Source organism: Electrona antarctica (genome assembly GCF_951216825.1).
Source record: "Electrona antarctica genome assembly, chromosome: 5".
In the NCBI taxonomy this organism is placed as follows: domain Eukaryota; kingdom Metazoa; phylum Chordata; class Actinopteri; order Myctophiformes; family Myctophidae; genus Electrona; species Electrona antarctica.
Window position 1 is genome coordinate 48,488,010 of NC_136810.1, and position 24,770 is coordinate 48,512,779.

At 44.1% G+C, this 24,770-nt stretch overlaps 1 protein-coding gene across 1 annotated transcript; it reads left to right on the plus strand.

Moving 5' to 3' along the window:
• Window positions 1-1,178: 1,178 nt before the first annotated feature.
• LOC306923402 (BTB/POZ domain-containing protein 10-like) lies at window positions 1,179-21,775 on the plus strand. The gene is made up of 8 exons (XM_079501463.1): window positions 1,179-1,356; window positions 9,660-9,874; window positions 11,926-12,253; window positions 12,852-12,954; window positions 16,580-16,700; window positions 18,692-18,889; window positions 20,632-20,742; window positions 21,003-21,775. The coding sequence occupies exons 2-8, from the start codon at window positions 9,718-9,720 to the stop codon at window positions 21,686-21,688; spliced, it is 1,704 nt and encodes a 567-aa protein (XP_079357589.1). The 5' UTR covers window positions 1,179-1,356; window positions 9,660-9,717; the 3' UTR covers window positions 21,689-21,775.
• The last annotated feature ends 2,995 nt before the right edge of the window (window positions 21,776-24,770 follow it).

A 24,770-nucleotide genomic window follows, 5' to 3' on the forward strand; every position in this document is an offset into this window, starting at 1 on the left:
GTGTGTTATAGCTCTTGAGTCTTGGCCTGCATGCATGCATGGACGGTGGACCCCATCTGGAAATTAAGTATTTTGTGTCTGGATGAGGGACCCCACCACATAAGATCATATAGGCTACCCACAAGATTTATGTTGTTAAAAAAATGAATAATAATAATAATAATAAAAACGTTTTGATATTTTTAAGATAAAGCAGTTCACACGAACAGGTGTTGTTGTGCAGCTTGTAGATCAACTATCAAATAGCTGATGAAAGTATATAGTAGATGATATAGCCAGCCTACACATTTTGCTTTGAGAACCACTGCGTTAACGTGTTTGAAGCTGAAGGGACCACCTCCACCACCAGTCGCTTATATTCCAATGCCGCTGTGAGTACCAGATCTTCCACACCGCTTCCAGTGCGTACAGTCCATACTCTATGGTACAGTCACTCCTAAATGGCATCATTTGTAATGATTGGCCACAAGTTACAACCAGAACCCGCCCCTCTGCGGTTAACTCCGAATGTAGCAAATCTCGCGATGTGTTCAGTGTTGCCATGTCCGCTTATTATAAGGGACTTTGGACTTGTTTTTCGTTTACTAGTACTTGTAACCAAACCAGTGTTTGATTTTCAAATCATTATCAAGTAAAGTACCCCCGACATTCCTAATATATATTTTATGTCAGGGCAGGCCCAGGGACCTAGCCTGGAAACCAAACAAATGCCACAGGGAAAAAGAAAATCTCTGCATGGGACATTGATTGATTGATTGATTGATTGAAGTATTTATTAACAGTTTGCAGAATTACAGTACATGATTTCAAATAGCCTACACTTGTTTACAAGAGGGTTCACCATTTTCAATTCATCATAACATTTAGAGACTACTACAAATATACACTTCTATATAGTCAAAAACAGGAAATCATCATAGAGGAGGTAAAAAGGGAAAAAGAATATATATATATATATATACAGTGAGGGGAAAAGGGGTGGGTGGGAGATTCAGAATTTACGGGGGCCAGTTTTGAATTGCAGCCGTCCGTTGAGAGCGGTTTTGAAGGAGTCTAGGGATTCGCATGTCTTAATGACTGTTGGTAGGGCGTTCCACATTTTGGTAATGGTGGCATATAGGAGAACATCTGCAGACTGCAGAAAACCTGGCAACACAGGATGTGTTCCATCATGAAGTCAGCTTTCAAACCAAAACAAAGGAGCAGCTGGTCGCTCCGTGTGTGAGCTACAAGTTACTCTGGAAAATACCAACAGTTTAGTGGATCCTCGCTGTAAACAAGCTGCATTATCCAAGTGCTTCTTTACCGCTAGTTTACCGGATAACGTTTACATATCAGCATGTGAGCAGGAAAGAGGTAAAAAAAACCACACACACACAACCGGTTTATGTTCTTTGTTGTGTAGCCAATGCAGCCATGCTAGCTATATTTAGCTAATATTACTAGCTCACGGATACTGGGTGAGTAGGTCAGTTAATCATTTATCATTTGAGTGTTGTGTTGTTTATGTATGTACTGTATGTATTAAATTGCGACTACGGGGCTGTCGAAATAAAATTTAAAAAAAAATGCCTACCGTAATGCCTACAAGCAAATGTGGCTAGGTTTTGGATCTAAACGGAGATATTATTAGCAAGTTGGATTCACTCAAAAGTCAAACCCCCATTATTTTTCTCTGGAATGGTTCTCTAACTTCTCTTGGTGGTCAAATGTATTTGTCAGAGGAATGGGTTTGCTCTGCGACCAGAACTAGGTTTTACCGTAAGTTGGAAACATGGATGGACGGGTGTATTTATTTGACTATAGGGAAATTGCTTTCTCACTAGTAAGTAAGTAAGTAATTACGCCTTCCCGCTCATGTCCCCGTCTGTAGGCCTAATTTAGTGTGATTGATTGATTGAATACTTTATTGACAGTTGGCCAAAAAAACAGTACGATTAGGCCTATACATAGACGGTCCTGTGTGTCAGTGACTGACTTGTGTATAAAATCAGATGTCCATGTTTGAGCCTGAATATGTAGGCTATACTGCAGTAGTGTCTGCTATAGGCAATTTAGGCATGGACACTAATTTATCACAACAACTAATGCTTTATGGACTGGTACTACGGTATATAGAGCGGCCATGACACACAGCCATCTGCTTCCTAATCCCATTCATGATCTATTTACGTCCCATACGATAATGATTTAGCCTTGAAAACATCAGGATATTTCACCTGACAGAAATCATGTATCATCGTGGGTGGTGTAGCACATACTCAAATCAAGCTGAAATTATGAGATATATTATTTCAGGGGGAAAAAGCGACTGTCCGCACACGATACGTTTTCTTCCCGTTTTCTCTTTATTTCAACCAAACAACTGCTCCCCATATATGCATTATTTCCCCATCTTTCCATTGAAAGAAAATGGGCAATGCATGGTAGGCTAATCACATTACACCGTTAAACTTTAAATTCATATAGCTTATCTCTGTATTTCTCTGGAGGGTATGGTGTTTTGTAAATTACCCGTGGATAGCCAATGTCCAAGGGGTGGAGGATAATAATATATATTTTATTTTGTATTTAGATCCTTGTTAATGTCTGTCAGTCTGGCTATTTACTTTAGCCTATATGGCTGTATTACCACATATTGTGTAATGGTGTCCTCTAGTGTCACAAATGCGACATTGCTTTCATTTGCTCTCGCCGGGACACGAATGTGTTTAATAATGTAATGATTATTTAAAACATTTGGATATATTGTTGCAAAGTGATACAATGATACAATGTCATACATGGAATGGTCAGTGTTGTGTTGACTCACCCGTTTATAATGGATATTGGACATTGTGTGCCACATGCCAACATAACCAATTAAATTGACGCTATAGGTCCATTTGGTTGCATTTGTACAATGTCCGAGTTAAATGATCACTCCGGATTTTACTGTGTGTTTACTGTGTATGCGGACCCGGGTTTGAGAGGAACCGGGACAGTTGAGAAGGTGAAGGTCGGATAGTTCTTCGGATAGACTAGGCGGCAGCTCCGTCCGACCGTGCGTGCGTGGCGTGCGCGTACGTGCATGCCTGTCTAGTCTAATATATTCCACTCCGTGGCTGTATTGGGTCTAGTCGAGCACGCGGCCATTCATATTTTCTCGCCCCCGTCGTGAGATGATTCGCGTGGTGTTGTGCGCGCCGTCTCTTTCGTTCTGTCGCCTCTACTGAGAGAGAGACACCGTCTGTCAACATCCTCACCTCTTTCCTTTCGGTGGATGGATGCGGTGTTTTTTTATGGTTTTTTTTTAACCGCATCGTGTGAGTCAAGTCAAGTGCCTGGGTTAGGTATAGTGTGTGATGTGTGAGTGAAATAATGCTGAAGTTGGAAAGTAATGAGCGAGGATGCTGAACGTGCTGGCAAGCCTGCTTTGTTCGGAGGAGCAGCAGCCCTTTGTGCCGCTGTCATCGCGCAGCTCATCCCGTGCTGCTTTGTCTTTAGTTTGCCCGGTGATACTGATACCACCGACTGGTAGGTGCACGACTCTGCGCTCTGTGGATGTGTTCTCTGATAATAACGATGGAAATACCGTACTAATGCTAGTATTGTTCTTGTTATCATCATCTCGCTTCCATCACCATTTTGCAGTACCTAATTGAATGTATTATATAATTACATTAACTGAATTGAATTGTAATAATTTTGCCATTTGAATGTCCTTTTTATTTTGGATCCTTTTCGCTGGATTTAAGCCCAGACATTTGCACTTTACCAGCTTCTCCTCTTTGCTCATCAGTGTAGCAGTGTGTCAGCAGCCCTAAATAATAGATGGGACCTCTTCCTTAAGTAACAGGGCTTTCACCCTATGCTTTTTATAGACTTCAAGTACACACCACCACCACTCTTTGTCTGACTTTTTGTGTGACCTAGATGGCGTGGCAGACTCTAAACAAAATCATCTTTGCTCTAGGCCTTTATTTGTATTTTTTGACTTACGGTGAGGATAGGGCCATTGACCTATTTAAGCGAAGGGGGAAAAACCTGATATCGAGGGGAGTGGTGTTTGCTTGGTGGTGGTGGGGGTATTACCTGCACGAAATGTCAAACGAGCTGCCAATATTTCGGTCTGTTCTATAATTCTGAAAAACCTTGGCGCTGTGAATTTGCATTGCTGTGTGAAAGATGAGAGGAGCTGCCTTAAGAGAAATATTGCCTCCTCAGTTCCTTTGTTCCTCTCATCCCTGCTGGCCTGGCAGGCAGCTAGAGGAGGCTGATCTAGCCAATGACTGGCTGGCTGGCTGGCTGGCTGGAAGGAAGGAAGATGTGCATTGGTTTTTATGATTCCATTTTCCACCACATTGGCAGATTTTGCACCACAGTCCTCTCAATGCAGATAAAACATAACTGTACTGTGTAGTCTGTGTTGTTTTTACATTATGTGAACATTACACACACACACACACACACACACACACACACACACAACCACAATATTTGAATGTGGCACATAATGGACTAGAACTGGCTAACATATTTATATGAAATACCTAGTATGTGGTGGAGTCTTGTTCCACATACATACAGTAATTGTAGTTGTCCAATGTAGGCTAAGGCGCATGTCGTTTACCGTATGCCTGACCGTAGTTAACCTGATGTGTGTGTGTGCCCAGCTGTTACAGTATCATGACCCCAGCTTTCAAGGACATAACCTGAGTATGCAGCTTGTGATCATGCTGCTACATTAGCAAATACACAAACACGCTCTCATTTCATTTATATATTTAAATAATCGGAATCTGTATGCTGCTAACATTAATTGCAAGCTTTTTTCCAACAGAACAATATACGGTATTATACTGTGTAATAACCAGTAAGACGCCCTGAGGGCTAGAAGCGGCGAAGTCGCGTGCACGCATCCGCCTGGGTGACGGCAGACTGCTGGGCGACTTGGCGAGCGCTCGTGCTTTGGCATGGAGGGGTCAGATCAACATATGGAATGAGTTCTGTACTGGCCAGTGGCCATATATGGAGCGTGTCTTGAGTGTACAGGGTTTGATCAGTGTTTGATGAGGTCAGTTCAACATATGTCAGAACAGGTCAGCTCCATATATGGAGATCTAAGGGTGGTAGCAGTGGCAGTGTCTTGAGTGTACAGGGTTTGATGAGGGCCCAGGTAATGGTGGGCCTTAATTTTCGGGCCTGTTGAGAACTCTAGTTTTTGCCAGGCACAGCTGCACTAATATCTTTGGGTCAAAAGGGAGACCTCGAAGAGGAAGGACGGGTAGGGAGGGATCAACATATGGTATGTCAGAACAGGTGAGCTCCATATATGGAGATGGAGGCGTGATGTCACGAGGTGTGACTATATATGGAGGCGTGATGTCATGAGGCGTGACCATATATGGAGGCATGATGTCACGAGGCGTGACCATATATGGAGGTGTGACGTGACACACGGAAATGTGTTCATTCATAGAAAAGGCGACCTACTGTCAGTCGGTCACAATAATAACGAAACATTAACAGTATTACGTGTACTCTTTACATGTTTAGTTGACTTGTACTCGTTTTATTTGGTTTTTGGTTACTGTATTTTTTAATCCAGGCAGTGTAGTCTGGTGTGTGTCCAACCAACAAGACATATCACCACCAGTTCAAGATGGAGCCATGCAATTAAAACCAGGATGTTCAGTGGAGCTGGGGTCAAAAGTAAATCCATGACCTTGAATTAGAAGGGCTTAGAAAGTTTTAGGTGTTGGTGGACAAGGACATGCCAGATGTTGAAGTCATTGTGGACTTCCTTGTTGATGGGCTAAGTCTTGTCAAATGTTCTGTGGCCTTGCCACATCCTCTGCAAGCTGCGAAGCTGTCTGTCAGTCAACCAATCAGATCTGTAAATCATTAATCCTGCCAAGCAAGTATCCACACTTTCCAGTTTCCACAGAAGTACGTTTCTCATTACAAGCTTTTGAAACTCTGCCAAAACATACATAACCTAATAATAATTGAACTGGCATCTCACATAAGACTAAGATTTATAATTCAGCAGTGAGCACTACGCCGTCCATTATGGATGTTATTGAGTTAGTGCCAGTTTAATTTGCTGAGCAAAAATGATCCATCAATGTATATGTACCAGTCAATGAGGCTGTACCACACATGTATTAATTTGTTTTATTATTTGGTAGTGTAGCCAAGCCATCAGAAATACAAGCATTGACACAAGCATGATGATGAAAAATAAGTTTGTTCTGTGTTGCGGTTGAAACCATCATCCATATCGTCGATGTCGGGAGGAAACAAACTCCATTTTTTTTAGGGGTTTCTTCATAAATCAATGCTATCGAACACCCTTTACGTCTGAGTGTTGGTTAATACATTGGATCCTAAGGATCCATATATACTCGTCCTATAAATTCATTACGCGGGCGCTCACGACGAGTAGGCTCGTTTTAACCGTTTGACCGCCAGGATTAATTAATCTATCTATCGCGCATTGGGTTTTATCGCGCACAACCCATATTTTGAAGAGCCAAATATCCGTAACCGGATGTTACAATGACAAAATGCTGTGTGTGGTGTCTTGACCGGTTGTTCTCTCGTTCTGTGGTGAAGAAACGACACCAGAAACGACATTCATTGCGCCGATTTGGAGATACAGGCCATTGAAAGCAGCACATAGAGTGCAAGTCGATGCGCGCGCATCTTCAAAATGGCCGTGGCCACTGTCCACTTGACTGTTATGCTAATGAGCGGCAGCTAACAATTCGATCGGATCAAAACATGGATTAAAGATAAAGAATATAAATCCTGGAAAATTAGGCTACGGTTCTGGCGGGCTACACGACTAATTTAATCCTACGGTTACTACAGTTCTGGCGGGCTCCTTATTAAGGTGTTTGATACCGCTATAAGAAAGCCCTGCTGTGTTTCATCTTTGGAATCGCTCCACTTGCTAAGACCTCGCCAGCACTGCTTCTGTTTCTCCACAGCCATAAGCTTCTATATTAGCCTTTGACGCTCTTTTCCCGGAAATTACGGCGCTTTCTGTGGTTTTGAACAAATCGCCGATGTTCGGAGGTCATTTGTGATTATCCGGTGATCGCTATTGGAACATTGGCGTTTTCTAGAGCAAGGATTGGCCTATTTTAGCTCACTAGCATTAACGCTAATAATTTAGCATCCAAGATGGAACCCAAAACCGGACGTGCATCATACTAAAACAGATTCTGATCCAGTGACACCCAAGCACCACCACTTTCATCCACCAGGTGGCACTCAATGTGTTCAAAGTATTAAAAAGCACTTCAGACAAAACCCTCTTAACTCCATTGGACCCTCAAACTGTCTTCTAAACGCAGCTAACTCCACCACCTCTCTCCCTCTCATGCAAGCAATTGACAATATATAAAGTCAAAGTCACAATACCTTAAAGATATATATTTTTGGCGTTTTTGCCTTTATTGATATGGTACAGTAATGTGACAGGAAAGGGGAAGAGAAATGGGGGAAGACATGCGGCAAAGGCCAACGGGCTCGGGACTCGAACCCGCGACACGATGTCAGGCTTACCGGCCTAGGTGTCTGGACCGCTCAGCCGCAGCCCTGACCTCAATACCAACTCTTATGAGGCAGTATTGCTTTCTTTGTTATAAAAATACCAGGTTTTCTTAATTTCCAGAAAAATGTATACATTTCCTGAAAAATGAACATTTTGGAGTTAGGTGGTTTCTTCCCGACGTCAGAGATATACTACATGGCATAGACCGTATACTCCATGCAGTGCTTCAAGGTCACAGTGCATACACAACAACACACCAACTGTCCCTCCATCCTGTAGTGCTTGTCCCTTTTTTCTGTGATGTAATGGTGCTTTAAAAAACGTATACAATCTACAAAGCCAAGCCATATTTGTACATTTCAATTTTTTTTATTGATGGGATAATCGATACTTTCAGCCCTATATCTTGGATATTATGACCGCTAAACTGAAGACCAGGGACAATGTCCTTGTGGCTCAACCAGTTACTGCAACAATTAGTCACCATGTCCTGGCAGGATTTCAGTGCAGGTGCTCGCCCTTCTTCGTGCTCTCCCTTTCTTGCCTCTCACCACTGATGTCTAAATCATAGGCCTGGCACAATTATTACATGTAACTCGCCTAATCACAATTATTTGAGATAATCACAATTATTTTTGCATAATCGATTAATCGTCAATCGTTTCCATGTTGGAAATGTTCCATACATTTAAAAAAAAAAAGAAGAGAGAAAATAAATCAGAAATGGTAGAGCTACAAGACTACAACACATCACTTTGTCTTGTAAGCTTGTAGATCAAGTATTTCCGCTATTTTGTAAATCTGTTGGACGAAACGATCATTCAAAATTATTAAATGTGTCCGTTATTTCTTTTTATATTTAACTTGATGTCTGCCCTGTGCTATTTGTGATTACAAAGCCTAAAAGGCAAACCGAAATACAAATTCTAACATTCCAATGTTCAATGCAAAAAACCCACAATTAAATCATTATTTATTTAATCGTCAACTTAAGTTTGTAATTGTGACAGCCAGGCCTACTAAATTATCAACATTATTAGACTCACTTGTATGCTTTTACCTGTCAGTCAACAGAATAGAATGTAGTGTATATGGAGCAAAAAATAAACGGGTCAACTAAAGCCTTCTTCCTAAGCATTCAACTCAACTCCTTTCCTTTGATTCACATGGATACACACACTAATGGATGGTGGTGTGCGTGTGTTCCAACTGCTGCAGTGGGGCGGCTGGCTGGCTGGCTGACTTTTGTACTGCAGTCCTCTCAGCTCCACCATGGTTCGCATGAGTTGACTGCAGACTTTCTCTCCACGGTCCAGCACGCAAAAAAGTGCTGAGCACGATGTGTTTGCGTATTTATGGGTGTGCATGCAATGCACCTAGTCCAACCCTTTTTAATATAAAGGATCATTATTTATTCAGCATTTGAGCCACGAACCACCATTTGATGAGATTTTGCCTCTCAGACCCAAGACTTACATTATTTTTTTGTCGTTGGATAAGATTTTGTCCACAATTCCATGCTGTATTGATGTTGGTACTACTTGGTACCATGGAAGGGATAACAGGCAAACTAATTGTTTGCCACGGGGCAGCAGTGGCTCAGGGGTAGAGTGGCCGGATGGGAACCGCAAGGTTCCCCCAGAGTTAGTGTCGAAGTGTCCTTGAGCAAGACTCTGATGAGCAGGTTGCATGGTTTCCGCCGCCATCAGTGTATGAATGTGTGTGTGAATGTAATGCACATGTAATGCACATCTATGTAAAGTGCCTTGGATAAAGGTACTATATAAATGCACCATTTATTTACCATTTGTAGACTTCTTGTAAATTACATAATGCAAATTATTATTTAACAATAATTTAACTGTATTCAAAGGTTAAAGCTCTATAAGGGTACATTTGGTTACCAACTGTCTGTCATCAAGGACGCACTGGTTGATGAAGACCACTGGTTGATGAAGACCGCTGACCTAGTCCACTACATCTAGCTATGTTCTTCCCAGTGCATCATGTTGCCCTGTCGCACAAATGTCACAATCTCACTTTGATTGGTCATGCTGTCCGACCCGTTTACTGGTCAATTAAATGTGTGTGGTCTTATTCTCTGTCCCAACAGTGAACAGAAGTGTGGTCTGTCAGTGTTGGACTGTGAGCAACGGCGCCGGCTCGGCGCTATGAGTATGTACGGTGCTGGCGGAGGAGGAGGGGCGGAGCATTACCGGGAGCAGCGGCGGCGCTCCAGCGATCGATCCCGGGACTCCTCCCATGAGAGGGGAGAGGGCCAGCTCACCCCCTGCATCAGGAATGTCACTTCCCCCACGCGGCAATACGGTAAGGAGGCAAGAAAGACAGGGGAGGTGAAAAGGAGGAAAATAGAGAGAGAGAGAGATGGGTGTCAAGAATAGGTTTGGGGGAGGGGAAAGGAACTGGTTGGAATAACGTGTTCCTTCCACGCACTACGTCCAACCAGGGAAACTCCCCCCTGTCAGGTGTAAAGGAGCAACTTGGACACTCAGGCATGAAGGAAGCATGAGTTCAAGTCCGTTGCTCTCCCCATGTCCCCCATATATGGGGACTAGGTTGGCGGAGGGTGTGTAGAGCCCAGGATCACATTAGATAATTGACACGTTGAAAAATGGGTTACAAAATCGTGGGATAAAAAAATTATAATTTAAAAAAAAAAAGAATAGGTTTGGGGGAACTGATATCTATCACATTTGGAACCGCTCATATATGGACTTCACGTCATCTGCTACACTATTACAATGGTGGTTCTCAAACTTTTTAATTTCAAGGACCATCATAACCCTTACGGGCCCATTTGGCTCCATTTGTACACTCTCAGAGTTCCAGAGCTGTATAAAGGGTCCATTTGGAACCCATTTATAGGAGTCATTGAAGGGAATCTGTCTAATATTATAGGATTTATTTAAAAAAAATAAAAAATTCTGAGCTTTCTGTTCCCAGACAGCGTTTTTGGTGAAAACAAGCTATATTGAACTGCCAATAACTAAAGAACGGAACATCGCAGTGACACACGTTTTCTCCCCGATGAAAGTCTAGAGTAGAGGTCTTCACGGGTCCAATTTGAAGGACCCGCACCATAAAAGAACCGGAGATAAAGGAGTCGACCTCCGAAAAACCCGCTGCTATTATTAGAATTCTGTCTCGGAGCCCGAAAAGCACCGAGGTTGTCGGAACCGCCTATGATAATGAATATGAGAACCGTTACCTGCACAAAACCCGAGTACCCGAAATTACCGTATGCGGTGCCCAGGACGTCTGTGGACTTTTTTTTTTACAAAAATAACATTGGGCACCCTGGGTCACTATTTTGAAAGTGTTGTGTGGGCACACAAAGCGTTAAGAGTTCTACAACTCTTAGAATTGTAGGGCTATATCTTGCCACCCCTTAACCCTTATCCCTAAACTAATTTGCCATTTTTTACTATTTAAAAAAAAACTTTTACAATAGTTAAAATTGCCGATCTACAAGCTCACAATGTCTCGATGTAGTTCGGCTAGTTGAACTATTTTAAAATGTTTTTCAAAATAGTAAAAAATGGCAAATACGTTTTAGGTATAAGAGATAAGGGGTGGTGCAAGATGGAGTCCGTAGTATATTATATTAACTTCTTTCTTACCTGAACGTAGTCCGCTGTTGGTGGCGGTGCTGCAGCGCCGCTACATGCTCATTAACGTGAATGACACGCCACGTAAATCCCAGTCAATCATTGCGGTGTGGATGCAGTTTGTAAATGAAAAAAAAAAAAAGAATCCACGTGTGTGTGTAATCTTTCTTCTTACAGAAAGAAGGTACGATGTCCGCACACCGTTCTTAAGCTCCCAGTAGTATTTTATTTAGGATTCAACGTTTCGATCAGGAATCCTATCTTTCTTCTTATCTTTCAATTATGCTGGACGCATGTGTCTGAATGTAATATACTATACTGTATGTCGTAACAGTCTAATTGCAATTATTTGAGATAATCGCAGTTACTAATCCTTTCCATGTTGAAAAAGCTGAAATAGCAGATCTACAAGCTTACAATGCGTCACCTCGTAACGCATTGTAAGCTTGTAGATCAGCTATTTTATTATTTATAAAGATAATGAATATTAATTTCTTTGTATATTTCAGTTATTTGTCATATCTGCCCTGTGCATTTTTGCAAACAGAAATGTATTCTTTATTCATCAGTTCCAACGTTCAATAGCAAAAACACAATTAAATCATTAATCGCAATTATTTGTGAGACAATTAATCGTCAACTTAAATGTGTAATCGTGACAGCCCTGCATATACATGTGCACATCTTGTCTGACCACATACATGCTTGTGGTGGTGTCATTTCACATCTAAACTCTTCCTTCACATCTAGATCGCGAACGTGGCGACGGAGGTTCTTCATCCAGATCGTCCAGTCCCCGTCCTCCAAGGGTGTCCCTGCCCTGTTCCCCGATGGGTGGAGCCATGATGGTCGGGGGACACTTTGCTCGACCCCTGGGCGCTCCCGGGTGTGACCCCCACGCTAAGGTGCTGGGCCACGGGGCCTGTGACATGATCTACGTGTACGACCTCGGCACCAAAGAGGGGTCTCCTCGTGGTGTGTTGCGGACTGGAGAGAGGGTGACGCTCATTGTGGACAACACACGATTTGTGGTGGACCCCGCCATCTTCACAGCTCAGCCCAACACTATGCTAGGCCGGTAAGGACTTGGATAGCAGAGCTATATCGGTGGTGTAGTGTCTATTATTATGAGGAGGAATGAGGAATGTTTTACCAAAATGTTTAAGCTTTGTTTTAGACTATCTTCTTTTGTTGTAGATTTTAGGGTTTTCGATGCGACATTGTCATTGATCTCTGTTTTCTGGTATATTATTATAGCACTTCCTGTTTTGAAGTACTTAATTATTAAATGAGTCGAGGCAAGAGTTTTATTAGATTTTGAATATAAAATTTAAAACAACAGTCCATAATAATAAAATAATGGATTTTAATTTTATAGCGCTTTTCTATGTGCATACTCAAAGCGCTTTACAATGGTTCATTCATTCATACATCGCGGGTATGAATCCAGTCCATGTTGAACTGAAGATAACTAAAGCCCATACCATCAATTATCACACTAAAGGCAAGGCAATTCAAAGAGCTACATAAGGCATAAAAATACATTTCAAGTCATAAGAAGGCAATTCTGGACGGTTTTACATATTATGCGCACACTATGGACAATGGATCAATCATATATGAGAGGCTATTGGTACTCGTATGGTTCCCTAAATTCATTTTGTGTGTGTTTGCAGAATGTTTGGTTCTGGTCGGGACTACAACTTCACTCGGCCCAACGAGAAGGGAGAGTTTGAGGTGGCAGATGGCATCAGCAGCACTGTCTTCAGAGCCATCCTGGTAAGATCTGCTCCAATACTGTTCTCAGAGAGACCAGGGTCCCACTCCTTCTCTTGTACCTACTATAATAATAGTAGGTACAAATTGGGGGTACATAATAATGTACCCCCAATTTGATATGGTTTAGACCACGGTCCCCCTTTTGATGCATGCAGGACAATCCTGAAATTCTTCTATTAATCTTCCGGTGTGCATCTTTCGATGTGCAAAGTCATTGTACATGAAATTGTGCTGTACAAACAGTCATAAATGGTTTTGTGATATATCGATGTAGATAAAAATAATTGACACTTAAAAGTTTTGTTCAGAAGCACTCATCATCGCAGTAAAATCTATTCCCAGAGGGAGAGGAGCGGCTATGGGTACAACACTCCACCAGGGAAGGAATGAGGCGATAAAATATGAATATAGAAGTGATTCAATGATGATGACCTAGTCGACAGATAAGCAATGGGCATGAAGAGTACACATTGTGTACTATAAAAGTACTCCTCAGTAGGGATGCACCGAAAGGGAAATTCTTGGCCGAAACCGAATGCCGAATATAGGAAACAGTTGGCCGAATACCGAATATCCGAATATGATTAATATTATATATCTTTTTTCCTACCATTGCTTTCATGGCCGTACCTTAAAGCTACCTGATTTATGGCAAAATAAAAGGTTATGGCAAAACTTAACTTAAATAATAATCACAATTATGGGTCCACATAAAACATTTATTCAGCTCTTTTGAATGCATTAATTGCATACACTATTCGGTGATATCTTTTCTGCCTATTCGAGCCGAAACTGAATAGGCCGAAAATGCATTTTTAGCCATTTTCTGCCGAATATGTTCTGCGGCCGAATATTCGGTGCATCACTACTCCTCAGGTATTTTTCTTCTATTCACAGCAGATGCTCTAGGCCTACACTTGGTTCCTATTTCCTAACTATCAATCATTTAGCTGCAGCGCCCCCCCAAGGACCCATGGGGGTGTCCCCCAGACCATGTTGAGAGAACCAGTGCTATACAATATGCCCTTTTTTATGTATCTCACTTCACCTGAGAGCCATCCTGGGTGGCATGCACACCATTTCGATTCCACCGCCCTCTCCCACTGCGTCTGTTGCCGCATCACGACGCTGATGGCACAGAGCCATGTTTTATTTATGTAGAGGGTATTCTGAGGAGGGAGAGCGTTTTTTTTCGTCGCTGCACTCCCAACAGGTTTGGTGGTCAAGGGCAACTTGGCAGTGGTTTTGTATGATGAGGAATCGGGTGTTCCTCTACACTGCACAATACAAGTCCTCCCAGTGGAGCCTCCTCACTGGCAGGTGAGAAGAAGCAGCAGGCTAGGGTTATCAGTATCACAATGATTACATAATCGTCTAATTGCAATTGTTTGAGATAATCACAATTATGTTTGTCATAATCGTTTCCATGTCGAAACATTTTCATACGTAAAAAAGCAGAAATAGCAGATCTACACGCTTACCGCATTGTGGTCTAGTAGATCAGCTATTTCCACTATTTTTTTAAAGTGTAAAATGTATAAAATGCCTGTAATTTCTTGATATATTCAGTTATTTGTAAATTTTTGGTCCTGACCTGAAAATGTAGACGACATGTTCGCCACCTAGTCGACTCTAATAGAAGAGTTTTGAGGGGGCAGAAAACAACTTCCGGTTGTCCCCATTCGTTGTCCCCATTCAATAGAAGACAAGTCTATGTAGAAGAGCCGCCATTGGCCTGGCCCCATGAAGTGAACAGAGTTTGCGTAACTCTGGCTCTGGTCGACTCCAGGCAGGGTTGCCAAGTCCGCTTATTTCCAGCAAAACTTGGGATTGTTTTTTTTTTCCACAGTTGCTTGCCTGGTTTTTGGAGGTTGGTTAGCTTATTTCTGTCACGACAGTTGTCAACACTGGCAACCATATTACTCTGCTTGCAAGTGGCAACAACCTCGTGATTGGCTGTCTGTCTGAGACAGTGAAGACACTCGCGGCTTGACGGGGAAGACACGTTAGCAATGTTAGAACGTCACTCAATATAGTTCACACCAAAACGCGGCTGCATACACGTTACTAAAATAATAATCATACTAATATGGGGGGGTGGAGAGAACGCAACAGAGACGGCGCACAACGGAAACAGCGCATGCAAACGGCCGCGAAGCTCAAGGTTGTGACACACAAACATACACGTTAATAAAACAATAATCATACTAATATGGGGGGACAACACAACGGAGACAGCGCTTCTTTCACCTGACCATTATATCACGTGATTAATTCTTGTTTGTGTGATAATTAATTGTGGGGTTTTTTCAATACCACTCCTAGATAGCTGGAATTACTACTACATTGGGGGTGAAAAAGGGGGAACATTTGAAGCGGGGGATTTATTTTTCACAGGCACACTGTGTGGGTACAGTCGGCTCCGTTCCTGGGATTATGACATGTGGTCATGTTGCCGCGCACGTAATGTGTGCACTCTACCGCGGTATTGTTGCACATGGCAGACGCCCAGGAATTGGCTGCTAATGCCATGCAACGCGCCAGCACCTGCTCCCCCTTCTCCCTCCTGTTGTCGTCACGTCTGTTCCTTCTGTCCTTCATGGTATGGTTACAATACAGCTAGGCCTTTCACAATTAGCAATCATCGCCTAATCACAATTATTTGAGATGGAAAAAATAATAATCAAAAATAGCAATAATCACAACACGTCACTCTGTGTTGTATTATTGTATATGTTACGTATAAGCTACGTCTTATTTGTCATATCTGCCCTGTGCAATTTGTGATTACGACAACAAATACAAATTGTAACACTCAAATGTCCAATGCAAAAAAAGAAAAACCCACACAATTAAATCGTTAATCACAATTATTTGTGTGACAATTATCGTCGACTCAGCCCTATGTATGGGTAAGATTTGTGTGTGTATATGTTGTCAGGTCTGACATCTATCGGTGTGATTTTAATATTGATGCTGGGTCAGTTGTTGTCTGGAGCTCTGAGTAGTGTGATCTGAGGTTTGGAGAGGCTGACAGCCCTTCTAATTGGACTCTTGATGCAGGGGTGTAGTGTGATTCACCACAGGGCTGAATGATGCTTTCAGTTCAGTCAGGCTGTGACTATTGCTTGTTGTCCTAGTCATTATTCTATCGATTACTCTTTTTTTTTTAAATTAATCCAATAATCAAGACAAGTAGCACATCTTTTTTTATATATATATATATTTTTGATATATTTATGATCAAGAACTTCAAGAAGAGAACATCAGGGGAGCGTGCAGTGTTAATGGTGTGAAAATTGACCCGTAAGGGTTGCTGTGCAGAGGCGGAGGAAGTGACGTTGGCTTTAGCTTTCATCACCATTCACTCTCCACCTCTCCTCCTCCTCCTCTCCACTGCTCTCTCTCTCGCTCGCACGTGCGCACACACATACACACACACACGCAGACTTTCTCTCTTATTTGGTGCCTGTATGTGAGCAGAGCAGCTTCAATAATGGCGTATTGTTTGTTCTCCCTCTGTGCCTGCATGTGCGCGTGACCGGCTGTGTGTGTGTGTACGTGTGTGTGTGTGTGTGTATATATGTGCATGTGTGTGACTGTGTGCCTGCTATTGCAATGGCAGGATTACTACAAGTCGGGGATAATCCGCTGCCCTGATGGCGTTTCTATTCCCGAGCTGAGGGAGGCATGTGACTACCTCTGCATCTCCTTCAACTACAGCACCATCAAGTGCAGAGATCTCAGTGAGTACCGCTGTATAGTATCCATGCTGCTGCTGTTTTATCTGTTCATATGGTCGTGGTGGGTGTGGAGAAACCTGTGCTAGTCATGCTGAATTGCGACGCGTTGTGAGCTTGTAGATTTGTCTCTCTCTCTCTGGTGAGCGACACAGTTGTCGTCTCATGGCAATAATGGCGAGTGTGGACTGTGGACACGCACTTGAGCGCCGTCCGCCGCTAGAGATGGACTCATCATGTGATTGACCTGTCATGTTGCTGTGTAGTCCCCCCCCCCCACGTGAAGCTAAGAATAGCTTCAGTCCGCGTGACCAAACAAACCGACCCGGCGATGTAGTCATGTAGAGTAGACACAGCTGGCTGTTTGCGCTGATATTGTTTGCGTGTCGTTGCGTTCGCCACAGCAGCGGCAGTGTTGCGTTTCATGTAAACATAATTCTGTCAGTGGGTTACAGGTGTGTAGTGGTCTGTGTGTGCGTGTGGGAGGCTGTCTTGGCTAGCTACTAGCTGCTGTGTGTGTGTTATGTGTGTGTTATGTGTGCGCTGAGCTCTAAGTAGGTCATGAATCATGATTAGCTGTGAGATCTGATTCTTGCTACAGTATGTGGTAGCAGACGCAGCCCATAAACACGCTACAGCTACTAGTTCTCATTCTTGTCCTTTTTTCTAAGTACTCTTCCTTTGTGCTGTCCTAATTTGGTAAACTGCATTGTTTTTGAGTCAAGAGGGACGGAATGTGACACAGGTTCTTTTGTTCCCATTATATAACTGCCAAGTGTCAACAAAATGACATACATTTTCATGCATTTTCTCCTAAAGAATTAGCAGTAATAGGAGAGCCACAGGCTCACAATGAGTTGCACTTGCACAGTTTTGAGCTTGTAGATCTGCTAATTTCCACATTTCCTTTTATGTAAGCTATTAGATATAGCAGTCATATCCTTCTTATTTAAGTTATTTGTGAAATCTGCCCTGTGCAACTTTTTTGTGCAGTTTACAACACCTAAATAGCCAAAAAGTAATCTGATGTTTATTGATACTGTATGTTCCAATATTCAATGCCAAAAGCCTAACAAAATCGTCAATTCATGAATCATGATTGTGACGGCCCTAACAGCGAGCACACGCTGCCATGTGTTGTGAGCTTGTAGATCTGCTATTTTCAGTTATTAGTTATTTTAAGTATTTAAATGTAGAGTATTTGAAGTGGTCAAACCAGCAATAGAATACATATTCAGATGCATCTTCCATGGTCTCGGATATTTCATAAAAGGTTAAAGCTCAAAGCCTCAATCTGTGATTTATTCAACTGCTCGGTTGTATGTAGCAGCAACATAGGTTTTTGGTATGATACCGTCACTGTCCATACTTTGTTTAATTTATTTTAGAGCTTTAGAGTCGTGACAACATCACAGATTGGAGCATGCCCTAAATGGACTTGCTCCACCCTACATGTCCAGCCTAATAAAAGCATACATCCCCCCACGACCTCTACGCTCCCAAGTACTGGAAAACTCACAGTCACATACCACAATAAAATAACGGTTTGGGGGGCAGAGCATTCACACATCGTGCCCCCTGTCTCTGGAATGCTCTCCCACAAACAGATAGAGATAGAGATGCCAACTCACTAGACATTTTTAAATCTAGACTTAAAACCCATCTTTTCTCCCTGTATTATGGTTCCCCCTAGTTTCACTGAAATCTCTATATTCACCGTGCTCTGCCCCGTGGTTTCAAAACCCTATATGCTATTTTAATAGATTTTCTGAACGCATTTTAACTGTGTCCTAACGTATGGTACTTATGTCATCCATGTGTATTGACACATCGTATTATGCTTGTTATTGTGTTATTGTGCTATTGTATTTTCTGATTTTTGCTGTGTATTGTTGTGAAGTGCACAGAGACCCCTTGGGGTGATTTTTTGCATTAAAAAAAAAAAAGAAACTGTCATGAGATTTGATGTAGCTTTCATTCCATGCACCCTCCTCCAGGCGCCCTGATGCACGAGCTGTCTAACGATGGCGCCCGTGGTCAGTTCGAGTGCTATCTGGAGGACATGGTGCTGCCTCTCATGGTGGCCAGCGCCCAGAGCGGAGAGAGGGAGTGTCATGTGGTGGTGCTGACCGACGACGACGTGGTCGACTGGGACGAGGAGTACCCGCCCCAGATGGGCGAGGAGTATTCGCAGAGTGAGCCATTATTTTTATTACGCTTCGAATAATACTCATTATTATTACCCGACCGTACTATTTCTTATAACCCTTATACCGTACCCTTACCCTAATGGAAACAAGCCATAGCAGACCTTGTATTGAACTGTAAGGCTACGTTCCTGTGCTTTTTTCTGCAAACTGTTTATAAAGTAATCAATCTATGGAGGTATATGCACCTAAACGCTGGGCTCTCAACAGTCACGCGATTAATTTAGAGCCAAATCAAAAGCAGTTGAGTTGCTTATAAGTTGTAAAAATAAGTGCAGACAAATTGATTTGGCTCTATAGTTAACGTGATTCATAAAAAAGACAAAGACGTCGAGTCATTGGCGTTCTAAATTAACAACAGTTGTACAATACGCCTAATGAAAAGCTCTGTAGACGTTAGTAGTTTTTATTTTCTATTACGTTACTAGCCTGGGGGAAGTGAACGAGCCTTGCATCATCATCATCCCCTGCTGGCTGTGGTGGAGCTGCGGGGAGAGCGGGCACGGCTTTCCGCATGGCTCACAAACGCGATGTGCCTAGATTAGTTGTGGACTCGTGTAGGCATATTGATTTTGCGATGTTTTTTAAATGTGGACGTGGTGCAAAACTGCACTGGTACAAGTTGCAACAACCTTTGCAGCCAGGGAACTATAGCATCGCATTTATTGCACTTGCGTGCTCAGCCTCAGAGTAATTTCCCTCTCTGTTAACCACACTTTGAAGATCTCTTCGACATACTGTCTCAGTCCCACTCGCTCCGTGTTTTGATGTAGCCAAAACACTGGAGGTATGATTCATTCTAACGACGGGACCGGGATGGGCCGTCTATCACATAGTCTTTTCTTAGAATTGTACGGAATGATTTAGAGTTATTAACATTTAAAGATGTTCCATGTCTTAATGCAGCAGAGTGCAAGGCAGGAGAGACATCGTTCCCATGTTATTACAGTCTGACCTGAACTGCTTTCCTCTTACCTGGAATAGGAACTGACGTTGCAACATCCCATGCTAATGACTTCCTCTGAATAATCTATAAATCCAAGAGCCCATATTTGTTTTATAACCTTGTGGCGAATTACGGCAATATGGAAGTGGAACCACTTTGCTGGGCTGATGCACCTCTGACTGTGCCCTTTTGTACTGTCAGAGGTGCAGAATTAAGGGGATACACTAAGTGTGTGTGTGTGTGTGTGTGTGTGTGTGTGTGTGTGTGTGTGTGTGTGTGTGTGTGTGTGTGTGTGTGTGTGTGTGTGTGTGTGTGTGTGTGTGTGTGTGTGTGTGTGTGTGTGTGTGTGTGTGTGTGTGTGTGTGTGTGTGTGTGTGTGTGTGTGTGTGTGTGTGTGTGTGTGTGTGTGTGTGTGTGTGTGTGTCACTACAGTATCTCTATATAAATGATCTGTCTTGAGGCTATGCATGTGACATCATCATCACACCTGGAGGTTATGCGTGAATGCCTAGTACTGAGTGGTAAAAAACTACTTTCTGGCCTTGACAGTCCATACATCTAAACAGAAAAGTCCTATCTGATTGCATTAAACAATGTTAAACTCACTTTGCCTCTCACTTTATGCATGCGCGCGCATACCCTCTATACATAGTGTTTATGTATTGTATAATATTATAATAGTATGCGGTATCGTCGAGTACTCTAATTGAAGTAGATGTTCAATATTGCTGGTGTTTTGTATTTCATGTTTTCTCACGTTCTTCGTGTCCTTGGTCGTCAACAGTTATCTACAGCACCAAGCTGTACCGCTTCTTCAAGTACATCGAGAACAGAGATGTGGCCAAGTCAGTGCTGAAGGACAGAGGACTGAAAAAGATCCGGCTGGGGATAGAAGGTATGGATAAGCTTGCAATAACATAATTTATACACAATATATTTTTATGAAATGTATTTAAAGCAGCAAGTGTCAGCCATTGATTTAAGGATTCTCAGTTGCCCTGTTTGTGCGTACAACAATGCCCCCCGCCAACCTCCGGCAGCCAGAAAACATGATCGGGATTGGACTACAGCGAAAATGACCGATCCCCAAACGGGTATGGACTAGTTTATATAGCTAACTTTATTTGACCTTTTGACCTCTGCCCTCGCCCACAGGCTACCCCACCTACAAGGAGAAGGTGAAGCGGCGTCCGGGAAGCCGCCCGGAAGTCATCTACAACTACGTGCAGCGTCCGTTCATCCGCATGTCCTGGGAGAAGGAGGAAGGGAAGAGCCGCCACGTGGACTTCCAGTGCGTCAAGTCCAAGTCCACCACCAACCTGGCCGCTGCTGCCGCGGACATACCTCAGGACCAGCTGGTGGACATGCACCCTCCGGGACAGGTGGACGAGCTGGACACGCTGCCCGGACACCAGCCGCCCCAACAACAACAGAGTCCCAACAACGACAACAGCCACCAGCCGGCAGCAGCGCAGGCGCCGCAAGACGTTATCGTCGGCCCCCAGCAGCAACAGCCCCAACAGGCTCACGACGGCGTCAATCATCAGGCCCAGCAGGGGCATCATGATGGCGTCATCGTCAGCCATGAACAGCTGCAACAGGGGCACGTCGACAACGCCAGCCACCTCCAACTCCAACCTCCGCCGCAGGGTCAGGTCGACCCGAGCCCCGCCCCCGGCCAGCCCTCACACAGTCAGGTCCACAGCAATCAGCAGCTAGAACACGGCAGCAGCCTCAATCAGCCCAGCAACAACAACAACTCCTCTGTTCAGTCCAGACACCAACATGAGCCACCAGACCCCGACACACCATCACCAGACTCACCATCACCTTCTGCATGAGACTGGCTGTCTGTCTCCCCCTCCTCTCCTCTCCCTGCACCTGTACCTGTTTACCCCCACGCCAGTGGTGGAAAAAGTACTCCCAAGTAAAAGTATCAATACTGCAACATTATAGAACTTCTCTGTTACAATAAAAAATCTGGAATTCAAAATTTACAAAAGTATTGGTGTCAAAATGTACTTAAAGTACTAAAAGTAAAAGTACTCATTATGCAGACTGTGCCATTTCAAGTTTTCAATTGTATAAAAATCTTTTGAAAATAGCAGATCTAAAAGCTCACAATGTGAGGCATTGTGAGTAAAAGTACAAATACCTCAACTTAAGTAAGTACAGTACTTGAGTAAATTGCTTGGTTACTTTCCACCACCGCAACATTCTAAACTCTATACAGCTTGTGGCTTATAACCACGGCCCGCTTCTGTGGCCAACGCGGAAGTTCCTCTTGCCTACAACAGCTGTGGACTAGACCCAAGATAAGATCAAATAAAATGTAACTATGGACTAGACCGTGACGGAGGCCTGCCATCTCAAGCTACGTGAGGCACCACCGACCGAGCTAAAGCGAGTGAGTTGCCGTGTCGAACGTTGCGAAGTTCGCTTAGCCGACTCTGGGCCGTTGGAGTTGCGACCCAATAGGCACAGAATAGTACATCATGTTCTGGCGAGAGCGCTTTCCCCCCCGACTACCACTCAAAGTGGCTACTGGCCAGTGGCCAATCACAGCGCGTGGTATAGAGCAGTGGTTTTCAACCTTTTTTCATATCAAGGCCCATTATTTTTTTAAGCATTTGAGCCACGGACCAACATTTGAGATTTATCCTTTCAGACCCCAAACTTTGAATCTGTTGTTATTAGATAAGATTTTGTCCACATTTCCATGCTGTATATTGATGTGGTACCATTAGGAGAGATAACAGGCAAACGTTGATCAAAATAGCAATTATTCTACATTCTCTTTGTGTAGACTTCTTGTAAATTAAGTAATTTGATGTTTAACAATAATTTAACTCTTGCATTTGGTTTCATTTTTACGATCTCAAGAGTTAAAGATCTATAAGGGTCCATTTGGTTACCAACTCATCATTTAGTTGGGGACCACCTGGATGTTGGAACCCCCTGAAGGACCACTGCTGGTCCTGCTGGGGTCCTGCTGGTCCCCGGCCCACTGCTGGTCCCCCGGCCCACTGCTGGTCCCCCGGCCCACTGCTGGTCCCCGGCCCACTGCTGGTCCCCGGCCCACTGCTGGTCCCCCGGCCCACTGCTGGTCCCCCGGCCCACTGCTGGTCCCCGGCCCACTGCTGGTCCCCCGGCCCACTGCTGGTCCCCCGGCCCACTGCTGGTCCCCGGCCCACTGCTGGTCCCCCGGCCCACTGCTGGTCCCCCGGCCCACTGCTGGTCCCCCGGCCCACTGCTGGTCCCCCGGCCCACTGCTGGTCCCCCGGCCCACTGCTGGTCCCCGGCCCACTGCTGGTCCCCCGGCCCACTGCTGGTCCCCCGGCCCACTGCTGGTCCCCCGGCCCACTGCTGGTCCCCCGGCCCACTGCTGGTCCCCGGCCCACTGCTGGTCCCCGGGCCCACTGCTGGTCCCCCGGCCCACTGCACTGCTGGTCCCCCGGCCCACTGCACTGCTGGTACCCCGGCCCACTGCTGGTCCCCCGGCCCACTGCTGGTACCCCGGCCCACTGCTGGTCCCCCGGCCCACTGCTGGTCCCCGGCCCACTGCTGGTCCCCCGGCCCACTGCTGGTCCCCCGGCCCACTGCTGGTCCCCGGCCCACTGCTGGTCCCCCGGCCCACTGCTGGTCCCCCGGCCCACTGCTGGTCCCCCGGCCCACTGCTGGTCCCTCAGCCCGCTGGTTGAAAACCACTGGTATAGACTTTGGAATGTCGCTGCACCCCGCCCACAGTCGCCACCTCTCTGTTCTCCTAGAGCCCGGGAACTCGCCTCTTCCTCATGAGAGGCAGAATGCCACTTTGCCTTTTTCTTGCACCTCTGCTGCAGCCTTTACAGTCTACAGCCTCAAAAAAAGAAAAGAGAGAGAAAAAGATTGAAATTGAAATACTGGCGAATTGTCACCAGTAGGTTGGAAAACAACCACTCGTTGTTTTCAACAGCCAAGGATGTTTAAAAGCACACGCAGTAGTAAAACACTAGGCCGACCATGGTTCTATTCTCTGTGCTCATGGATATGATTTTTGTATTATCTTTTTATTTTATTTTACCCAACCAAAGGAGATTTAACCACATGAACCCTGACGTTCCTATTATGAGTGTCATCATAATAGGCATTCTGCAAAAACAGGTCTAAGAGCTCACTGACACATTTGCGCCGTAGCAACGTGAGCTTGTAGATCTGGTATCCGAAGCGATTCGGTGCAGAGTGGAAACAATTAGGGGACCCAAGTATAGACACCTGGGGGAACCCCGGGCAATGGAATGTAAAAGGGTTTAAGTGGTTAATTTTATTATTTTGTACTTGATCACAGATACAATGTACTGTACATTATACTGTATGAAGGTAAAGTGTGTGTGCGTGTGTGTGTGTGTGACTGTGTGTGTGTGACTGTCTCTGCAGCCGCGCAAGCGTGGCTGCAGATGGGGAAAGTGAATTTAATTATTTTTGAAGAAACAAGTTGGATTTGAAGATTCACTTTCACAGTGTTTGTGAAGGCCGTGACACATGGATGAAATATGAAGCTTTAGGCAGTATTGATAGCCATTGACTTTGGCTTTTTTTTTTGCTCCGTTTCTGTTGTTTAAACTCACACGGTTATCTACATTGATTCTACCCCCTCCTTCCGAGGGCGAGATTTCCTCTTCTGAATAATTTGCTTTGTCTCATCTTCAGTCCCAATGTACTGTATGTTCAGCTACGTGCCACGTTTGGTTTTCACCTTCTCCTTCTTGTGCCTCAGACGGTTGACCCATTTAGACCTGAGACCACAATCTACAAAATGTCTTCTAAAATCCTGACACTTTTCTGGGGAAAAAACGTATCGGTGATGCTCAAACGTTTTCATGTCAAGGACCCCCAGAATTATATGCATTTGGCCACCGACCACCATCTGAAAATGTTTTGTAA

Coding starts and splice junctions, on each gene's coding strand:
- LOC306923402 (XM_079501463.1), top strand. CDS start 9,718: ATGAGTATGTACGGTGCTGGCGGAGGAGGAGGGGCGGAGCATTACCGG. Junction 12,955..16,579: donor CTGTCTTCAGAGCCATCCTG/GTAAGATCTGCT, acceptor TTGCAATGGCAG/GATTACTACAAGTCGGGGAT. Junction 16,701..18,691: donor CATCAAGTGCAGAGATCTCA/GTGAGTACCGCT, acceptor ACCCTCCTCCAG/GCGCCCTGATGCACGAGCTG.